This window comes from Alexandromys fortis, unplaced genomic scaffold, assembly GCF_014885135.2.
Source record: "Alexandromys fortis isolate MF-2015 unplaced genomic scaffold, M_Fortis_MF-2015_v1.1 scaffold_9, whole genome shotgun sequence".
NCBI classification, from domain to species: domain Eukaryota; kingdom Metazoa; phylum Chordata; class Mammalia; order Rodentia; family Cricetidae; genus Alexandromys; species Alexandromys fortis.
The window spans coordinates 1,147,583-1,162,605 of record NW_026067892.1 but is presented as its reverse complement, the minus strand read 5'-3'; the positions used below and the strand labels follow the sequence as shown (position 1 = coordinate 1,162,605).

The 15,023-nt window shown below is 46.9% G+C and overlaps 1 protein-coding gene across 4 annotated transcripts in view; it reads left to right on the top strand.

Annotated features, from left to right (window-relative positions):
- Positions 1-15,023, top strand: part of Ilrun (inflammation and lipid regulator with UBA-like and NBR1-like domains) — a 65,387-nt gene that overhangs the window by 45,906 nt on the left and 4,458 nt on the right. For 2 of the 4 annotated variants that reach the window (XM_050141303.1, XM_050141293.1), the window contains one exon: positions 1,071-1,399. The exons of 1 other annotated variant lie outside the window; for it this stretch is intronic. In XM_050141303.1, coding sequence (XP_049997260.1) covers positions 1,071-1,399 — 329 coding nt within the window. The remainder of the gene's footprint in view (positions 1-1,070; positions 1,400-15,023) is intronic. One more of the 4 variants, XM_050141313.1, reaches the window with a different exon arrangement.

Sequence of the window (15,023 nt, the reverse complement as noted above, 5' to 3'; positions counted from 1 at the left end):
GTCACTGCAGCTCTGCTTCCTTTGCCCAGCTCTGAGCTGGCACTTTTCAGTACAGCTCCCAAACCATGAAACTAAGTGGCTATGGCAGTATGGCACTGTAAGGTGTTCTTCTCATGGGACCCCAGTGAGAAAGTAGGAATAGGCTCAGTGCCCCTCTGTCCAGGTTTTCCCTGGCCTGTGAAGAAAGGAAGGCGTCTACCACTATGTGCGGCCTACACATCTTTTCTAAAAAGAACTTAGGCTGGAGATGTGCCATACAGTTAAGAGCACTGGCTGCTGGAAGAAGAGACAGGTTGTATTTCCAGCACCACTGCTCACTGCTTCTAAAACTCCAGTGTCAGGGAATCTAGCACCCTCTTCTGGCCTCTGACTGCACTGCACACATGGTGCACAGATGGATATAAAGAGATATTCATGTATACAGAATCAAATGAATAAATCTTTTTTTAAAAAAAATTAAAGGGTTAGTGTAGTCACACCTCCCTACACTACAGAAGAACAGCGCTGGTGATGGATTGGGTTACCCTGAACAACCAAGCTGTTCTGAATCTTCAGTCTATTTGCCAGAAAGCATGATATCCTGTGTCTGGTTAGTACTGCTTTACATGGATGTCCTTATTTAATTATTTATAATGCATTTTGCTGTAGCTTCTCTTTTTGGACAGCATATGGTCATTCTAAATTGCCCCCCACGTGGGGTAAGTTTAGGTAAGTTGTGAGCGTAGTCATAACAATAAGTAAGCATTTTTAGCTCTTAAGAATTCTGCCTTCCTGGCGTTTCCAGAGTTAAGCACTGTGAAGTGAAACCACAGAGAGCATCTGACTGGAGCTTCTGGTCTGCTGGCTCTCTGGGGAATGGTCTCCAGACAGCTTCGCGGGCCCACCACAGAACGGTACCAGTGCTTGCCCTTGACATTATTGAAGGCCGAGAAGCAAGTGCACACATCTCGGCAGCTTTCACCGAGGTGGCTGCATTTTCTCGGTGGTTTGGATAGTATTTGGGTTTTTGGTGGTGACTGCCCTGGGCCACAGGTATGCCTGGCATTGATATGAGCTGCTTTCTGTTTCAGATGTCATCTGGGTGATTCTCAGTGTGGAGGTGGGTGGACTGTTAGGAGTAACGCAGCAGCTGTCATCTTTTGAAACGGAATTCAACACACAGCCACATCGCAAGGTAGAAGGAAACTTCAACCCGTTTGCCTCTCCCCAAAAGAACCGACAATCAGATGAAAACAACTTAAAAGACCCTGGGGGTTCCGAGTTCGACTCGATCAGCAAAAATACATGGGCTCCTGTTCCTGACCAAACCGAGCAAGATCAGGATAGACTGTCACAGAACTCTGTAGATCTGTCCCCCAGCAGTCACGCAAACAACTTATCAGTAGTGACTTACAGTAAGGTAGGTGCCCTCGGAGAAGGGGCAGGTGGTGGGCCTTGGGATCCATGACGCTCCTTCCTGGCAAACCTAAAATGCTAGACCACCACTGCCCAGAGCAGATGTGGCTGTCAATAGCATCGACACAAAAGCCTTCTCCTTCCTTCCCTGCGTGTGTGTCCTGTGGCTGCGCTTCATCCACGTGTGTGATTTACTTCTGTCTGCTCTGGTTGGGTATTCAAAACAGAGGCTCTTTACCGTATTACTTTTAAAACTGCCTGGTATCATTAGCCATGTTTTCAGGGCCTGTGTGTGCTGAGCTGAACAGCATCGCAGCACCCATCTGCAGTAGGCTCTTGCTGTGTTGTCTTGGTTTAGGTGGGATTTTCCCCCTGAATAAAAAGCCAGACTCAATTATTTTATCCTAAAATGTTGGCTTTGACTGTTCTGTCGCATACCCTCTTGCTGCTGATGTCTTTAATTTTGCTTTGGTTCATGACTTCCTCCCCTGCAACCTGGAGTGCCTCAAAGTGATATTTTGACTTTGCACATGTGGGAGATAAATAAGAGAATTGATTACAGTTTCAGAGACTCTGCTTGTCAAGAGATGGTTCTGGGTGTTGAATTATTGTGTTTCTCTGTTTTTCTTAGCCAGTTCAGCATTAGCTCCCACTTCACACTGTCAGGTAAGGGCAGCTCCTGACTGCTGGTTTGGTCTGAGCCCTCAGTTAGGGTTGTTACAGCTCAGCCATGTGTGCATTCTCTTCCCGTGACTGCTAGGGTTTCCATGTACAGTACTCCCAAATCCACCTGTGCTGCATGCTGGCATTCAACCTCAAGGTTTAAAATGCACGTGTGTGTGTGTTAGCAGTCAGGGCAGCCTGCTGTGTGGTCAGTCTCAGGAGCAACTTTGTTCACTCGGGCATTCGGATTGATTTGTTGATCGATAGAATAGTTACTGCAGAGACTTGTGCAGTCATCTTAGCTATCTAGGATATATGAAAAGTCAGTTGGCCAGTGACCTTTAAGGAAATATTCCACTTTCTGATTTTTGGAGGCAGGATCCTCCTGTTTGTGCCTACCAAGTATTGGGGTTACATGCCTGGTTCAAGGAAGGCTCCACACGTTAATATTAAAACAAATTTTCTTTTCCATTTTTATTGTTGAGACAGGGTCTGATAGCCTAGATTAGCCTCAAACTTGCTAAATGTATCTGAGGAAGATGGCCTTGAACTTCATGTTTTCCAGTATCTACAAACACTGAACTCAGTCACCAAGCCTCCTTCCATGTCTTGCTGGGATAGAAGGTCTCAGCACACTAGGCAAGTCCCTACCACTGAGCCACATCCTGAACTCAGAATACAGTTGTCACAACCCCTCTCTTGAATTAGACCCCCCCCCCCCCCAAGGCTGTCCCATGACAGCAGGTAGTGTGCCTTGTTATAGGGGAAACGATGCAGCTGAGGTTTGGGGAAGTCGAAAGCTGGTCAAAGCAGCTCAGGCACTCCATTGGTTTCAGGGCAGGATGCCGTTTGCCCAGCTGGGCCCTGTACTGAGCATGATTGCTCTTAGGATGTTCCTGATTAAGGAACTAAAGTCATTTGTAGCTGTGGACCATCTTCTCTTTAAGGGATTGATGCTTCTTAACGGGTCCAGTGGTTATTCACAAGACAGGTGGAGGGTTGAGCCTCCTGCCAGCCTAAGTTCCTGCTAGGCCCTGCTGTTCTTTAAGTGCTGGACAGTGGCGAGGACATTGAACATATTTAATTGATGAGTTGATATAATTTTACCGCTCCCTTCCCCCCACTGAAAAGTAACTTTTCAGGGCTGAAGAGATGGCTCAGTCATTAAGAGCACTGGCTACTCTTGCAGAGGATCCAGCACCCTCTCTGACCTTCATAGGCACCAGGCATGCACATGGTGCACATACGCATACATTTGTGTACTCATTTAGTGGCTTTTTGAGACAGGGATTCTTAGTGTAGTCCTGGCTGTCCCAGAACTCTCTTTGTAGACCAGGCTGGTTTTGAACTCAGAGTTCTGCCTGACTCTGCCTCCTAAGTGCTGGGATTAAAGGCGTGCACTAGCATGCCTGGTTTACACATAAGTTTTTTTAATTTATTTCTTTATTAATTAATTAAAGATTTCTGTCTCTTCCCCACCGCCGCCTCTCCTTTCCCCTCACCCTCCCCCAATACACATAAATTTTGTAATTATTTTTTTTTAGTACAAATAAAAGCAACTTCTCAGTTAGACCCCTCAGTGAGTGAAGGTGCTGATAAACTTGAGACCCACATAGTGGAAGGAGGTTACTGCACTTGTCTCCTGATTTTCACATGCCTGCCATATCATACACACACTAAATAAATAAATTCATTATAAAACAGCTTTCCAGTAAGGAATGTATCCAGGAACCAGGAAAACTTGATTAGAATGGATAAATAATGTGAAACTTGAATCTTAAGAGAAATTAGGGCCTTTGTTGTTGTTGTTGTTGTTTAATACAAGCAAAAATTTACTCAGAAAACAATATGAAGCATCCGGCTAAGTTTTCTATCCAGCTAGGTCTGTTGACTCCACTTCCTTTGGAAGGACACAGGCAGTGTGATCAGTGAGTAGTGACACATCTGCCCTGCGCACAGTCAGAGCCTAGGAAATACAGTGGGAGTCTGTGCCTGCACTGTTTGCCGTGCGTAGGGAGAACAACTGGGTCAGGTTTGCGTCGGTCCACAGAGCGGTCTGCTGTGTAACTTACAGTGGAGAAGCAAGTGTTTGCAGCAGGAGTTGGTGAGCTGGGGTGAAGGAGAGGGACTCACAGACACTGGCGTGCAGAGCTTGAAGTTCTCAGGTCCAGTGCTCCCAATGTGTGTTCCTTAGAAGCAGAGTGGAAGAAACAATCACAGACAGCTTTGAAAATATCGATACTAAGGGAGTGAAGAGATGGCTCAGGGTTTGAGAACAGTGACTGCTCCTCCAGAAGACCAGATTCAATTCTCAGTACCCACTAGCAGCTCACTTCTACCTTAACTTCAATCCCTGGAGCTCTCACTCCCTCTTGTGGCCTCTGTAGGCACTGCATGCAGGACAAAACACTTATACACATAAAAATAAATTAAGATGTATATACACACACAAATATGTGTACATATGAGAAACGAAGATACATGTGAACATCTATTTAGTGTTAAAGTCTGTGAATGGCAGTGAGACACTCAGTGGTCTTTGCTGCCAAGCCTGACAAGTGAGTTCTATCCCAGGTACCACATAATAGGATAGAACCAACTTCCACATTGTTCTCCGGCCTCAACACATACACTATGTAATTTTTTATTTTACTTTTCTAAAATTTTTTTTTATTTTATTTTTTTTATTTTTTTGGTTTTTCGAGACAGGGTTTCTCTGGTTTTGGAGCCTGTCCTGGAACTAGCTCTGTAGACCAGGCTGGTCTCGAACTCACAGAGATCCACCTGCCTCTGCCTCCTAAGTGCTAGGATTAAAGGCGTGTGCCACCACCGCCCGGCTTTTTTTTTTATTTTATTTTATTTTATTTTTAGACAGGGTTTCTCTATTTAGCCCTGACTATCCTAGAACTCTCTCTGTAGACCAGGCTGGCCTGCCTCCCCACCCCAAGAGCTAGGATTAAAGGCGTGAAAAGCATAGGTAAGAGGACTGCAGAAGATGGCTCAGAATTAAGAGCAGCTCACCTGTACACTCACCTGCACCTCCAGTTCCAAGGGATCCAACATCCTACACATGCACACAGACGTTACACTCAGGTCACATACATGCACCCATGTGCACGCACACACAAGCTAATAAAGCGTAGGCATAAGAATAAAGTATATTTATATAGATGTGCTTGAAGTTGTGAAGTGTGTCCTCGGCCAAGTGAGGAGGCTACTTTTGAGTTGTTCCTAAGAGCCCAGACACGCTCAGTTACTTTGCCTGTAGGTGAAGAAACAAAAGTTCTGAGGGGCTGCACGCCTTGCCCAGTGTCACAGAGCTACGACCCCAGTCTAGGTGCCACGTGACCCTTCTCCTGTTGTGAATGACTATGTTGGGTGTCAGCAGGAAAGAGACAAGACGTTCTGATGTAGTGCAGTGTGAAACAAGCCATACAGTGTACAGTAGATGAGCAGAAAGGGATGATAAAATCCTGTCCACAGTTCACCTGGTGCCCTCCACCTTCAGTGTGCCTGATGGACTGCTGTTGGGATCACTGAGTTTAGCAAGAGAGTGGAATTACCCAGGGAAATTCCCGCCAGCCGTGGAGGCTAGGGAAGAACACAATGCTCTTGGAGGCTCTTGGAAGCACGGTCTCTGTAGATACTTTTCCTGCTGCCTCTGTAGCAGAGTAACTTGTTAAAGTTGGGAGGATGAAGTGCCAAGATCTCTGGAGGCCCCTGCTCCATGAGCACTAGGTTATTATTTCGACAGAATTGCACATCTGTCGGTCTTGGGAACTGGACACCCTGGAGTCCTTCCCTGGCTGCTGTGAACAAGCTTACACTCTTGGTGCCCAAATCCCAAGGGAAGCTTTGAGTGAGAACATGTGTCCCACAAAGTCTGACTCCTTCCTGGGAGAGCTGCAGAGGGAATCAGGTGGGGAGCATAGGCCGACCCGCTCCAAAGATTCTTAAAGCTGGGTCTTTGCTTTTGTCGGAAGGTGATTGGCCTCATTGTCAGCTCAGGTGTGGCTGATTTGTCCCGTGTACTGGGGAGGATGAGAGCTATTTCACTGTGAAAGTAACAGAGCCTGTGTCCCAGGGATACTGTAGACAGTGCATTCTCACACATTGATTCAGATCTAGGGCCAAGGAGCCTCTGTTTGAGCAGTTTGTTAAAGTGTGGAAAGAAGGAAGGGAGTAGAGAAAGGGAAAGCAAAGAGGCTGTCTTATTACCAGGATTTGCAGGTGTTTTGTGAGGCCTTCCAGAACATAAGGCACAGTAGTGACTCAGGACAGGTGGGAATAAATGTGGGCTGTGGACAGCAGGTGCTTCTTCATTCTGCAGCAAGAACTTTTGCACCAGACAGGCTGAGCCCAGGGGACTGATTTTGGCACTTGGACTGTGGTATTTTGTACTGTCCCTGGGAAGAAGCAGACCAGTGTTTGCTGTGTGCTTCTACCTCAAACTGGATCACAGCCTGAGCCACTGTCATTACTTCCAAGTCCTGAATCAGAACATATCGATTATCTTTGTGGAGTTCAGCCCGTGTCTTCACTTTGCTGCAGCAGCCGATGCCAAGTGCCATCTGCCCTTTCTGCCCACATTCGTGTGTGTGTGTGTGTGTGTGTGTGTGTGTGTGTGTGTGCACATGTGTGCACATGTGTGCTTGTGCACAATATCCCAGAGTGCTTGTCTGGAGATCAGAGGTGTACCTTTCAGAGTTGGTCCTGTCTTCAATCATTTGGGACCCATGAATCAGACTGAAGTTGTCAGGCCTGGCAGGAAGCACCCTTACCTGATAAGCTTACCTGCCCTGTGGCTATATTGTTGATTAAGGTATAAAGAGGTTAATTTCTCTCAGACCCAGGATACTGAAAGGATTGGGGTAAAATAAACTTTTTGTTTGTTTTGTTTTTATTTTTGAAGCAAGCTCTCTCTGTAACCCAAGCTGGACTTGGGCTTTCCCCCTTCCTGAATCTGGGACTGCAGGCATGTGCCCCAACACCTAATTTTCCTCTTCCAGGGTTGCGTGCAGAGTAGGCCAGACCTCTTCTGCTGAGTGGTACTCTCCATTTTACTCTGGGCTAAAGCTGCAATGGCTTCTGGATCTTCTTACTGCTTTGAAGTGGCCACAGATTTTACGTAGTGAGCCTGGAGCATTGATGCATCCCTCTAATCCCAAGCCTTCTGCAGGCAGAGGCAAGAAGATCTCTGCATTTGAGACCAACATGTCTATATAGCAAGTTCAGGGCTTTGTAGAGAGGCCCGATCTCAAAAAGAAATAAAATTTAACATGGTAATAAGGAGTGACTCTGGTAGGTCCAGGTCTCAGTTCAATTAGAGCCAACATTTAACAGTTTGACCAAAGATGGTTGTTGTCACTAGCTGAACTGATGCTTTCATGAGATTCTACAGGACACCTCTAACTCCTGTCTAGTTTTAGTAGCCAAGCTGTTCTACAAGCTTATGAGTGCCCCATCCTAGCTCCCCAGCTGCGTTTTAGATGAGGGCTCAGGCAGCTGCTGCCATTGCCCTGTTGAACATTCTCATGAAGAACTCCTTGGTCTCCTGGGTTCAGATTTTGTTGGTATTAAAGTTTCTATTTTTTTTTTAAATAATTTTATTTAAGTGCACTGGTGTTTTGCCTGCATGTCTGTGTGAGGGTATCACATCTCTAGAACTGGAGTTACAGACAGTTGTAAGTTGCCATGTGGGTGTGGAATTGAATCCAGGTCTTCTGGAAGAGCAGTCAGTGCTCTTAACCCCAGAGCCATCTCTCCAGCCTCTAAAGTTTCTATTCTACTACAGGTGTCAGTAGAAACACCTGTAGTTGTTGAAGTCACAGAAGAAATTGTCCTACATTCCTTGCTAGTCCTTCGAAAGTCTCTGTGGTCTCCGTCTCCTCTGAGGTAGTATCGGAGTGAGGAGGGCAGCTGGCTGCAGCTCTGGGCAGGCTCCATTCTACAGAGGCTGCGTAGAACTTCAGGCACAGACACAACCAGTCCAAGGTCTGAGGTAGGAATGTTCCCGATGGGTTCAAGGAATGAGATCAAGGTAGATGCTGCAGGGGAGTGAGGGGGAGCAGAAGCGAAGTCAGAGGGCAGGAATCAGATCCTGGGGACTTTAGGGAGCCCTGTGAAGCTTTTGATCTGAGGGATGTGCTTACCCTGTCCTGTGTAGAACACAGGACACAGTAGAGGCAGGTATGCCACGGCAGCCAATGCACGGAGGACGTAGAAGTGGGATGTGAGAGGAGCAAAGGATGACCTAGCATTTTAGAAGGGTGGAGTGGACATGCTGGAGACAAAGGGCTGTGGTAGAGCTGGGGTGGAGTCAGGAGTTGAGTGTGTGGAGATCTCTAAACCTCCAAATAGAGGGGCAGGCAGCCTCGTGTTAGATACAGAGTTTGAGAGGAATATGGGGTGGGGCCCTGCCTCTGGGTGTTGTGCCACATGAACGATGTCTCATCTTGTAATAGGGATTGCCATCTTCTAGTCAACGAGCTAACTCACAGTTGTTGGTATGTAAGAACAGCACCAATTTCTCTGGGGACAAAATCCCCCATCATACAGAGAGAAGGTCCCTGTTCTCAGAAGTGTCCAGAGCATTGTTGTTAAAGTTCTTCTTGCTTTCTTTGTGGTCCAAGGCCTTGAATCTGCATGATCTTCCTCCCACTGTCAACTTGGCTTGGTTTGGTTTGGTGGTGATTTGTCACTTGTATTTGAAGGGTTGTGAACACCTGAACTCCTGGACTCAAGCAGTTGTCCTGCCACAGCCTTCCAGGCCACCAAGACTTTAAATGTGCCCCACCATGCTTGGCCTTTTATTGTTGGAGACGAGGTGTCACTGTGCAGCCTGTCTGTCCTGGAACTTGCTCTATATTCCAGGCTGTCCTCCACCTCACCTCACCCAGCTCCAGCCACCTCAGCTGGGATTAAAGGTCTGCAGCCATGGTGCCTGCCCCCTCCCTTCTGTTCTGAGGATTTTTCTTTTTTCCTACCATTTCTTTTAGACTTCTTTATTATTTTATATGTATGAGTGTTTTGCCTTAGTTTAGTCCATATGTCTACCCGGTACCTAAAGAGGTCAGAAAGAGCACTGGATCCCCTGGCACCAGTGTTAAGGATGGTTGTGAGCCAACATGTGTGTGCTAGGAATCAAACTTGCTTCCCAATTCTCAAGAGCAACAAGTACTTTTAACAGCGGAGGCAACTCTCTGGCTCCTTAGTGCTCTTTGCTAATACACACTGCTGTAGGACTCCATAATAGTTACAGAAGATAATACAGTAGTACCAGTGCCTGCCACACTTCCACAGCAAGTAATAGTAGGCCATGGTCAGAACCCAAATGAGTCCAACTTTCTAGACTGCTGGTGAGGAGAATTGGCTTTCCTCCTTAGGCAGTCAGGTGTGGAGACTTCCTCACCCACCTGTGGGAGCTGCAGAACCCATGGCCAAGGAGGAAACAAGATGGGGCAGCAAGGTACCCACCCATGTCCTGTCAGCCCAGCACGTTCTGTACCAGAAAGCATTGGACAGGAGATTCTGGGTCTGATGCTGTTACATTGACTCTGTCTCCTGAAAACTCAGAAGAGCCAGTAAAGGCCTCAGCTCTGCCAGTGTTTGCATTGGCACAGGCTGTGTGTGCGTGTTAAAATAATTTAAGCAAACAGCATAGGCCTTTTGTTATGTAGCATTGCTGATTGACTGAGGCTGAGAAGTATGTCCAGGAACACTCCTTTGTCCCTGCAGTGTCAGCGTTGCCCAGCTCCTTTGTTTGTGTTTTTGGGCTCTACGCATTGTTTCAGATTGCCGAGGCTAGGCAGACCTGTAGCAGAAACGTCAGTCATTTCATGTTGGCTGTTACAACTCTCTTCTCTGCATTCTAAGAGTCAGAGAACAAAAGTGTGACTCACGGGTGAGGAGCTGAGTTTTCAGCTCTGGTCCTCTGTAGCACAGTCTGCTCTGCCTGGACTCCACTGGCTTTACAAAGTGTGAGAGCGAATTTTGGTGCCCAGGTGGAAGCAGTAGCTCCTTTCAGGGGCCCAAGGAACTCGGGCTTTCTGCTTGTGATGTGTTACTTAAGGACCAGTTACATTCGCTGTCTGCTTTACACAAGTCATAGTGATGTTGCTTGGTCATGAATCTCCTCTGTGCTCAGCTGCTGCTAATCCCTGTCTCCAAAAATGTTGGTTGGGCACAGGTGTGTCTTGCCATGGGCAGGGATGTGAGCCATAGAAGAGAAAATGGGGTTTGGGAAGATTGGTTTTGTGTTTGTTAATTTTTCTCTTTTCTTTCAAAAAATTTTATTTTAATGTGTTACAATAATTTTTTCAGAATTTATTTATTTTTGATGTGTATGTGTGTATCTGTATGTGTATGGCATGCATGTGCAGGTGCCCACACAGAAGAGGGTATTAGATTCTCTGAAACTTGAGTTATAGGCAGTTGTGAGCTACCTGATGAGGATGCTGGGACCTGAACACTGGTCCAAACGTTCTTAACTGCTAAGCCATCTCTCCAACTTCTCTATCTTTCAAGTTTTTTTTTCTGTTGAACATTTGTTTATTTGTGTACGAATGTGGGTATGCATGCATGGCTCATGTAAAAGGGCAACTTGCAAATTGAATTGGTCATCCAGCTCGATCCTCTGCCCATTGAGCATTGGAGAAGAGAAAACCCTCCGGTTCACAGCAGTGAAGAAAGTGATTGATGTCTTGATGGGTGTTGGCGCACACCTTTAATCCCAGCCCTTGGGAGACTGAGGCAGGCGGAGCTCTGTGACTTCGAGGATAGTCAGGGCTACACAAAGAAACCCTTTCTCAAAAAACCAAAAAGAAAGAAAGTGGTGTCTTGATAAGTAGTGAATTTGAAATGAATTCAAGGAAAAGTACATACAAGAAAGCTCAGAGGACTCTGGCCAAACCACCCAGCTCTGGTGAGTGAGTTGTGCTTTAAAAGGGTGAGGGGAATTTCCAAACTCTTGAGGTCTGTCAAAGGAGGGTCACTTTAATTGTGAAAAGACACAGCACAGTGAAGCGGCTCCCATAGTGCTGCTTGGGAACAGCAAGATTTCACCAGCACGGCTGACTGGGACAAGAAGAGAATCAACTTTCTTCTCTCAGTTATGATGGCTTGAGGGACAGTAGTTGACAGAGGAACCTGAGTGGAGTCCTAGAGGAAGCAGGCAGAGTCTGGGTGGTGTTAGAGCTTCAGCTTATGGTGTCTACATGGTCAGACCCTTGGGTGAGCGCCTCTCCTGATTGGTTTCCTTCTCTCTTAATCTAGGAGATGCCAGAGAGAGCTCGGTTCCCTGGCATCTCACCTGGATTTTAGCATACTTACAGTTAGCCGAGGTCATGACCATAAATCCCAAAAGCATTCTAGAGTCTTTACTGAGGGGGAGTCAAACTCGGCCAGAAACCCTCCACCTGCTTATAGAACTTCCCTTAGTGGTTTGGTTTGTTGATGGGGGCAGGGGGCAGGGTTTCTCGCTTAAGGCTGCTCTATATAGGCTACCTGCTGAGCCTAACTAACCCTGGCCCTCAAATGGTGCTGAAGCTGCAGTATTTGAGTTTGACTCCTTATGGCAACTTAGTTAACTAGATCAGGGGAAGGTTGAAGGCAGCAGCTGTTGTGAGAACTGGAATGGGCAGAGGAGAGAGGAGGGATGTGTGGACTAGCAGGGGAAGGGTGCAGGGGTGGAGGAGAGAGCAAAACTTTGTGGGTGACAGGTCGGATAGGCTGGCGTGGATATGGAAGGGTTGGATTGTTAGGTGGACAGACAGGTTCCTTAGCAGCAACAAAAGTTAGTTAAGACCAATTGGGAAAATTGTTATAGAGATAAGAATAAAAAGTAGTTTTACAAGGCTTTTAAAAGACAGAGAACACTCTCATAACTGAGTTAACCTTTTAAGCAGTTTGACAGGATCAGGAGGACATGACCCAAGGCTACCATAGTCCTCATGCGTAAAGCAGGCTTCCCGCACTTACCCTTGGCTAGCACGTAGACATCTTTGAACTTGGGGGCACCTTTAGAAGTTCCCACCTGCTTGAAGTAGCCCTGCCATGCCATCAGCAAGCCCCGTGAGCAGGACTCGAGTATTTTGACCCCGCTGGTTGTCCTCATTACCCCAGCATGTAATTCCATTTCTCATTCATGAGAGTCTTGGATTCCATCATGCCGGACATTCTCTGGTCCTGGATGGCCAGCCCTTCCTTCACACTTTGTGCAGTTTGGGATCAGGGCAGGACTTCCTGTGAAACTTGTACTCTTCTGTGTTTGCATTCAGTACCTGGAAGCCACACACAAGGAGCACTGGGAAGGCAAATCAAAGAGGAGGGCTTGTAGTGTTATGTGCTGCCATTGGTGCATGGGGGTGGGGGGTTTCTTGCGTGCAGCTAATGATCCTGTGTGGGTTTCCCCCATCCCCGCACGCAGGGTTTCTCTGTGCTGCTCTGGCTGTCCTGGAACTCACTCTGTAGACCAGGCCACCTGCCTCTGTCTCCTGAGTGATGCTGGGATTAAAGGTGCAAGCCACCATTGCCCAGCCTGTCAGGACTGACTGACTATCTATCTATCTATCTATCTATCTATCTATCTATCTATCTATCTATCTATCTATCATCTATCTATCTATCCCAAATCACAACTAAAGCAAAATAAAGACAGGTGTATGAAAGTCTCCGTGTTGTGGTGGTTTGTCTAAGCAAGTTTTTACATGGGGGAAGGACTGAGCCCAAAAGGTCTTGGTGACATGTCCATGTCCTTCTTGAAAGGAATTTTGGCCTCCTCTTGACCATTCCCTCAGATAAAAGACAAGAGCTGAGTCCCCAGCACAGCTTTTCTTATTCATTTTTAGTACAAGATGTAGGTGGGATGGGCTCCGTGGGCGGAGTGTGGTAATGGTTGCTGTGAAAAGGGACTGAGAGGAGAGACAAAAAGAAGCAAAGCTCGTTCTAGTGTATTTGCTGCACAATTAGTGTGGCTTTCCTGGTGACTACTAGTGACTATTAGTACAGAAATGCAAAACCGGAGACTTCTGAATACCAACAGGATTCCTCACATGGGAAGTTCTATATCAGGAATTGTTGTTTCGTATAAAAATTGTCAAACACTGCATAAAATTACCTTCAAGAGTAAGCCACACACGAGATATAAATAAATGGTGGTCAGTTTGGGTTCCACCCCTCAGCCAGTTCATCATGTACATAGAGAGAGATATTCCAAAGTCTGGTTGCGGGAGTCCATAACATTTCTCAGGAGAAGCATTTCACATTCGGATACACCCCTTTTGGCCAAGAGTGATTTTTGTTTTTGTCTTTTTGGTTTTTTTTTCCCACCATGTTTCAGGATTCCTGTGTTTTCAGGTGCCCCTCACAGAAGACACTCATAGGCAAGCAGTAAATCTTGCTGCCCCATAGGGCCAGCATCGTGATGTCAGAGACAGTTGATGTTGGGTTTGCTTTGCTGACTTGCTCGGAAATACTAGATCTTTTCCTCAAATATTCCTAGGGCTTGACCCTGGACAGCCCCTGAGGGTCATGCTACCACCATGCACCTCAGCAGCCACGTGCTAGATCTCACATTGTTCTTGGAAAAGAAAGATGAGTTGGAGTGAACTTGTTTATACACAATAAAGTATTTTAGAAATACTGTTCGTGGTTTACAGTAGTTAACATTGCATTATGGACAGACCAGCCAGGACCTGATGCAGTCACTTCGTTCATTCACCTGAAGTGGTGCAGAATCATCCCTTCCCTCCGCGTGACTGGTTGTGTTCCTTGCAAGCCGACTGGAGCACCTCACCCCCTGCTCTCTGGCTAATGTGTGCTTGGGCTGCCCACAACCTTGGCAGCTGCTCTTTCCAAAGCCTTGCAAGACTGAGGTTGGGAAGAGTCCACTCAGCTACTGCAGGCCTAAGTGTTCCTTCCTGGCAGGCATAGATCTAAATTCAATGAGAAAGTTCCTCACTGGGTTGGTGTCCTGGCAGCCTTGGTTGGGAAGGTGGCTTTCCATACCTCACTGGATTCATTTTTGTTTGGGTCAGAGTTGAGTTCTGATCTCTCCAGTACCATCTTCTGTCACTTCTACAGGCCAGGAAGAGTCTGGCTTCTCCTCTTCCTACAAGCAAAAGCTGGAGCTCAGGAGGCAGCTCAGTGGGTAAAATGCACACTTCAGTGACTTGTGAAACTACCCAATGTCCCAAGCACCCACATAAAAACTGGGTGCAGTGGTGTGCCGAGTCCTGGTGCTGGAGAAGTGGAGACACCATGATCCATCCCAGTCCAGATAGATTGGTGAGATGCAGGTGTGTCACTAGACGCCAGCAGTGGGCCACCTGCTGCAGACCTGGCTACCAGAACCTGTTCTGAGATGCGCTGAGTCTTGCATTCGGAATGTCTCTCCTGTGCCTCGGGTAGGAAAAGCACTTCCCATTTGGCCTCCTGCCACAGGCCGTTTAACACACTGTTCTTGGAACCTTTGGCTGACTTTCCTCTGCCACTGGTGTAGTGTTGCCTGTGGTCTGTGGTCTGCTCATGACACATACAACCCTGCATGCAGGGAGTCTCTGTCACAACATGGTTTTGAAACAGCTGGTCCCTCCCTCCCTCCCTCCCTCCCACGTGATGGTAGTTAAAACTCAGGAGGAGCCAGGCGGTGGTAGCTCACACCTTTAATTCCACCACACTTGGGAGGCAGAGACAGGCAAATCTCTGAGTTCGAGGCCAGCCTGTTCTACAAGAGCTAGTTCCAGGACAGGCTCCAAAGCTACAGAGAAACCCTGTCTGGGGGAAAAAAAAAAAAAAAAAAAAAAAAACCCCACTCGGGAGGGAAAAGACCTTGTTCCTCAAGCCCCTCCCTGCACCACTTAATAGCAGCTCTTTGGTACACTACTATTTGTTGGAAGGAGAATTTCATGGCTTTTTCTTTCCCGAAGACATAGAACCTCAGTTGTTAGAGAGCCAAGGATAACCAT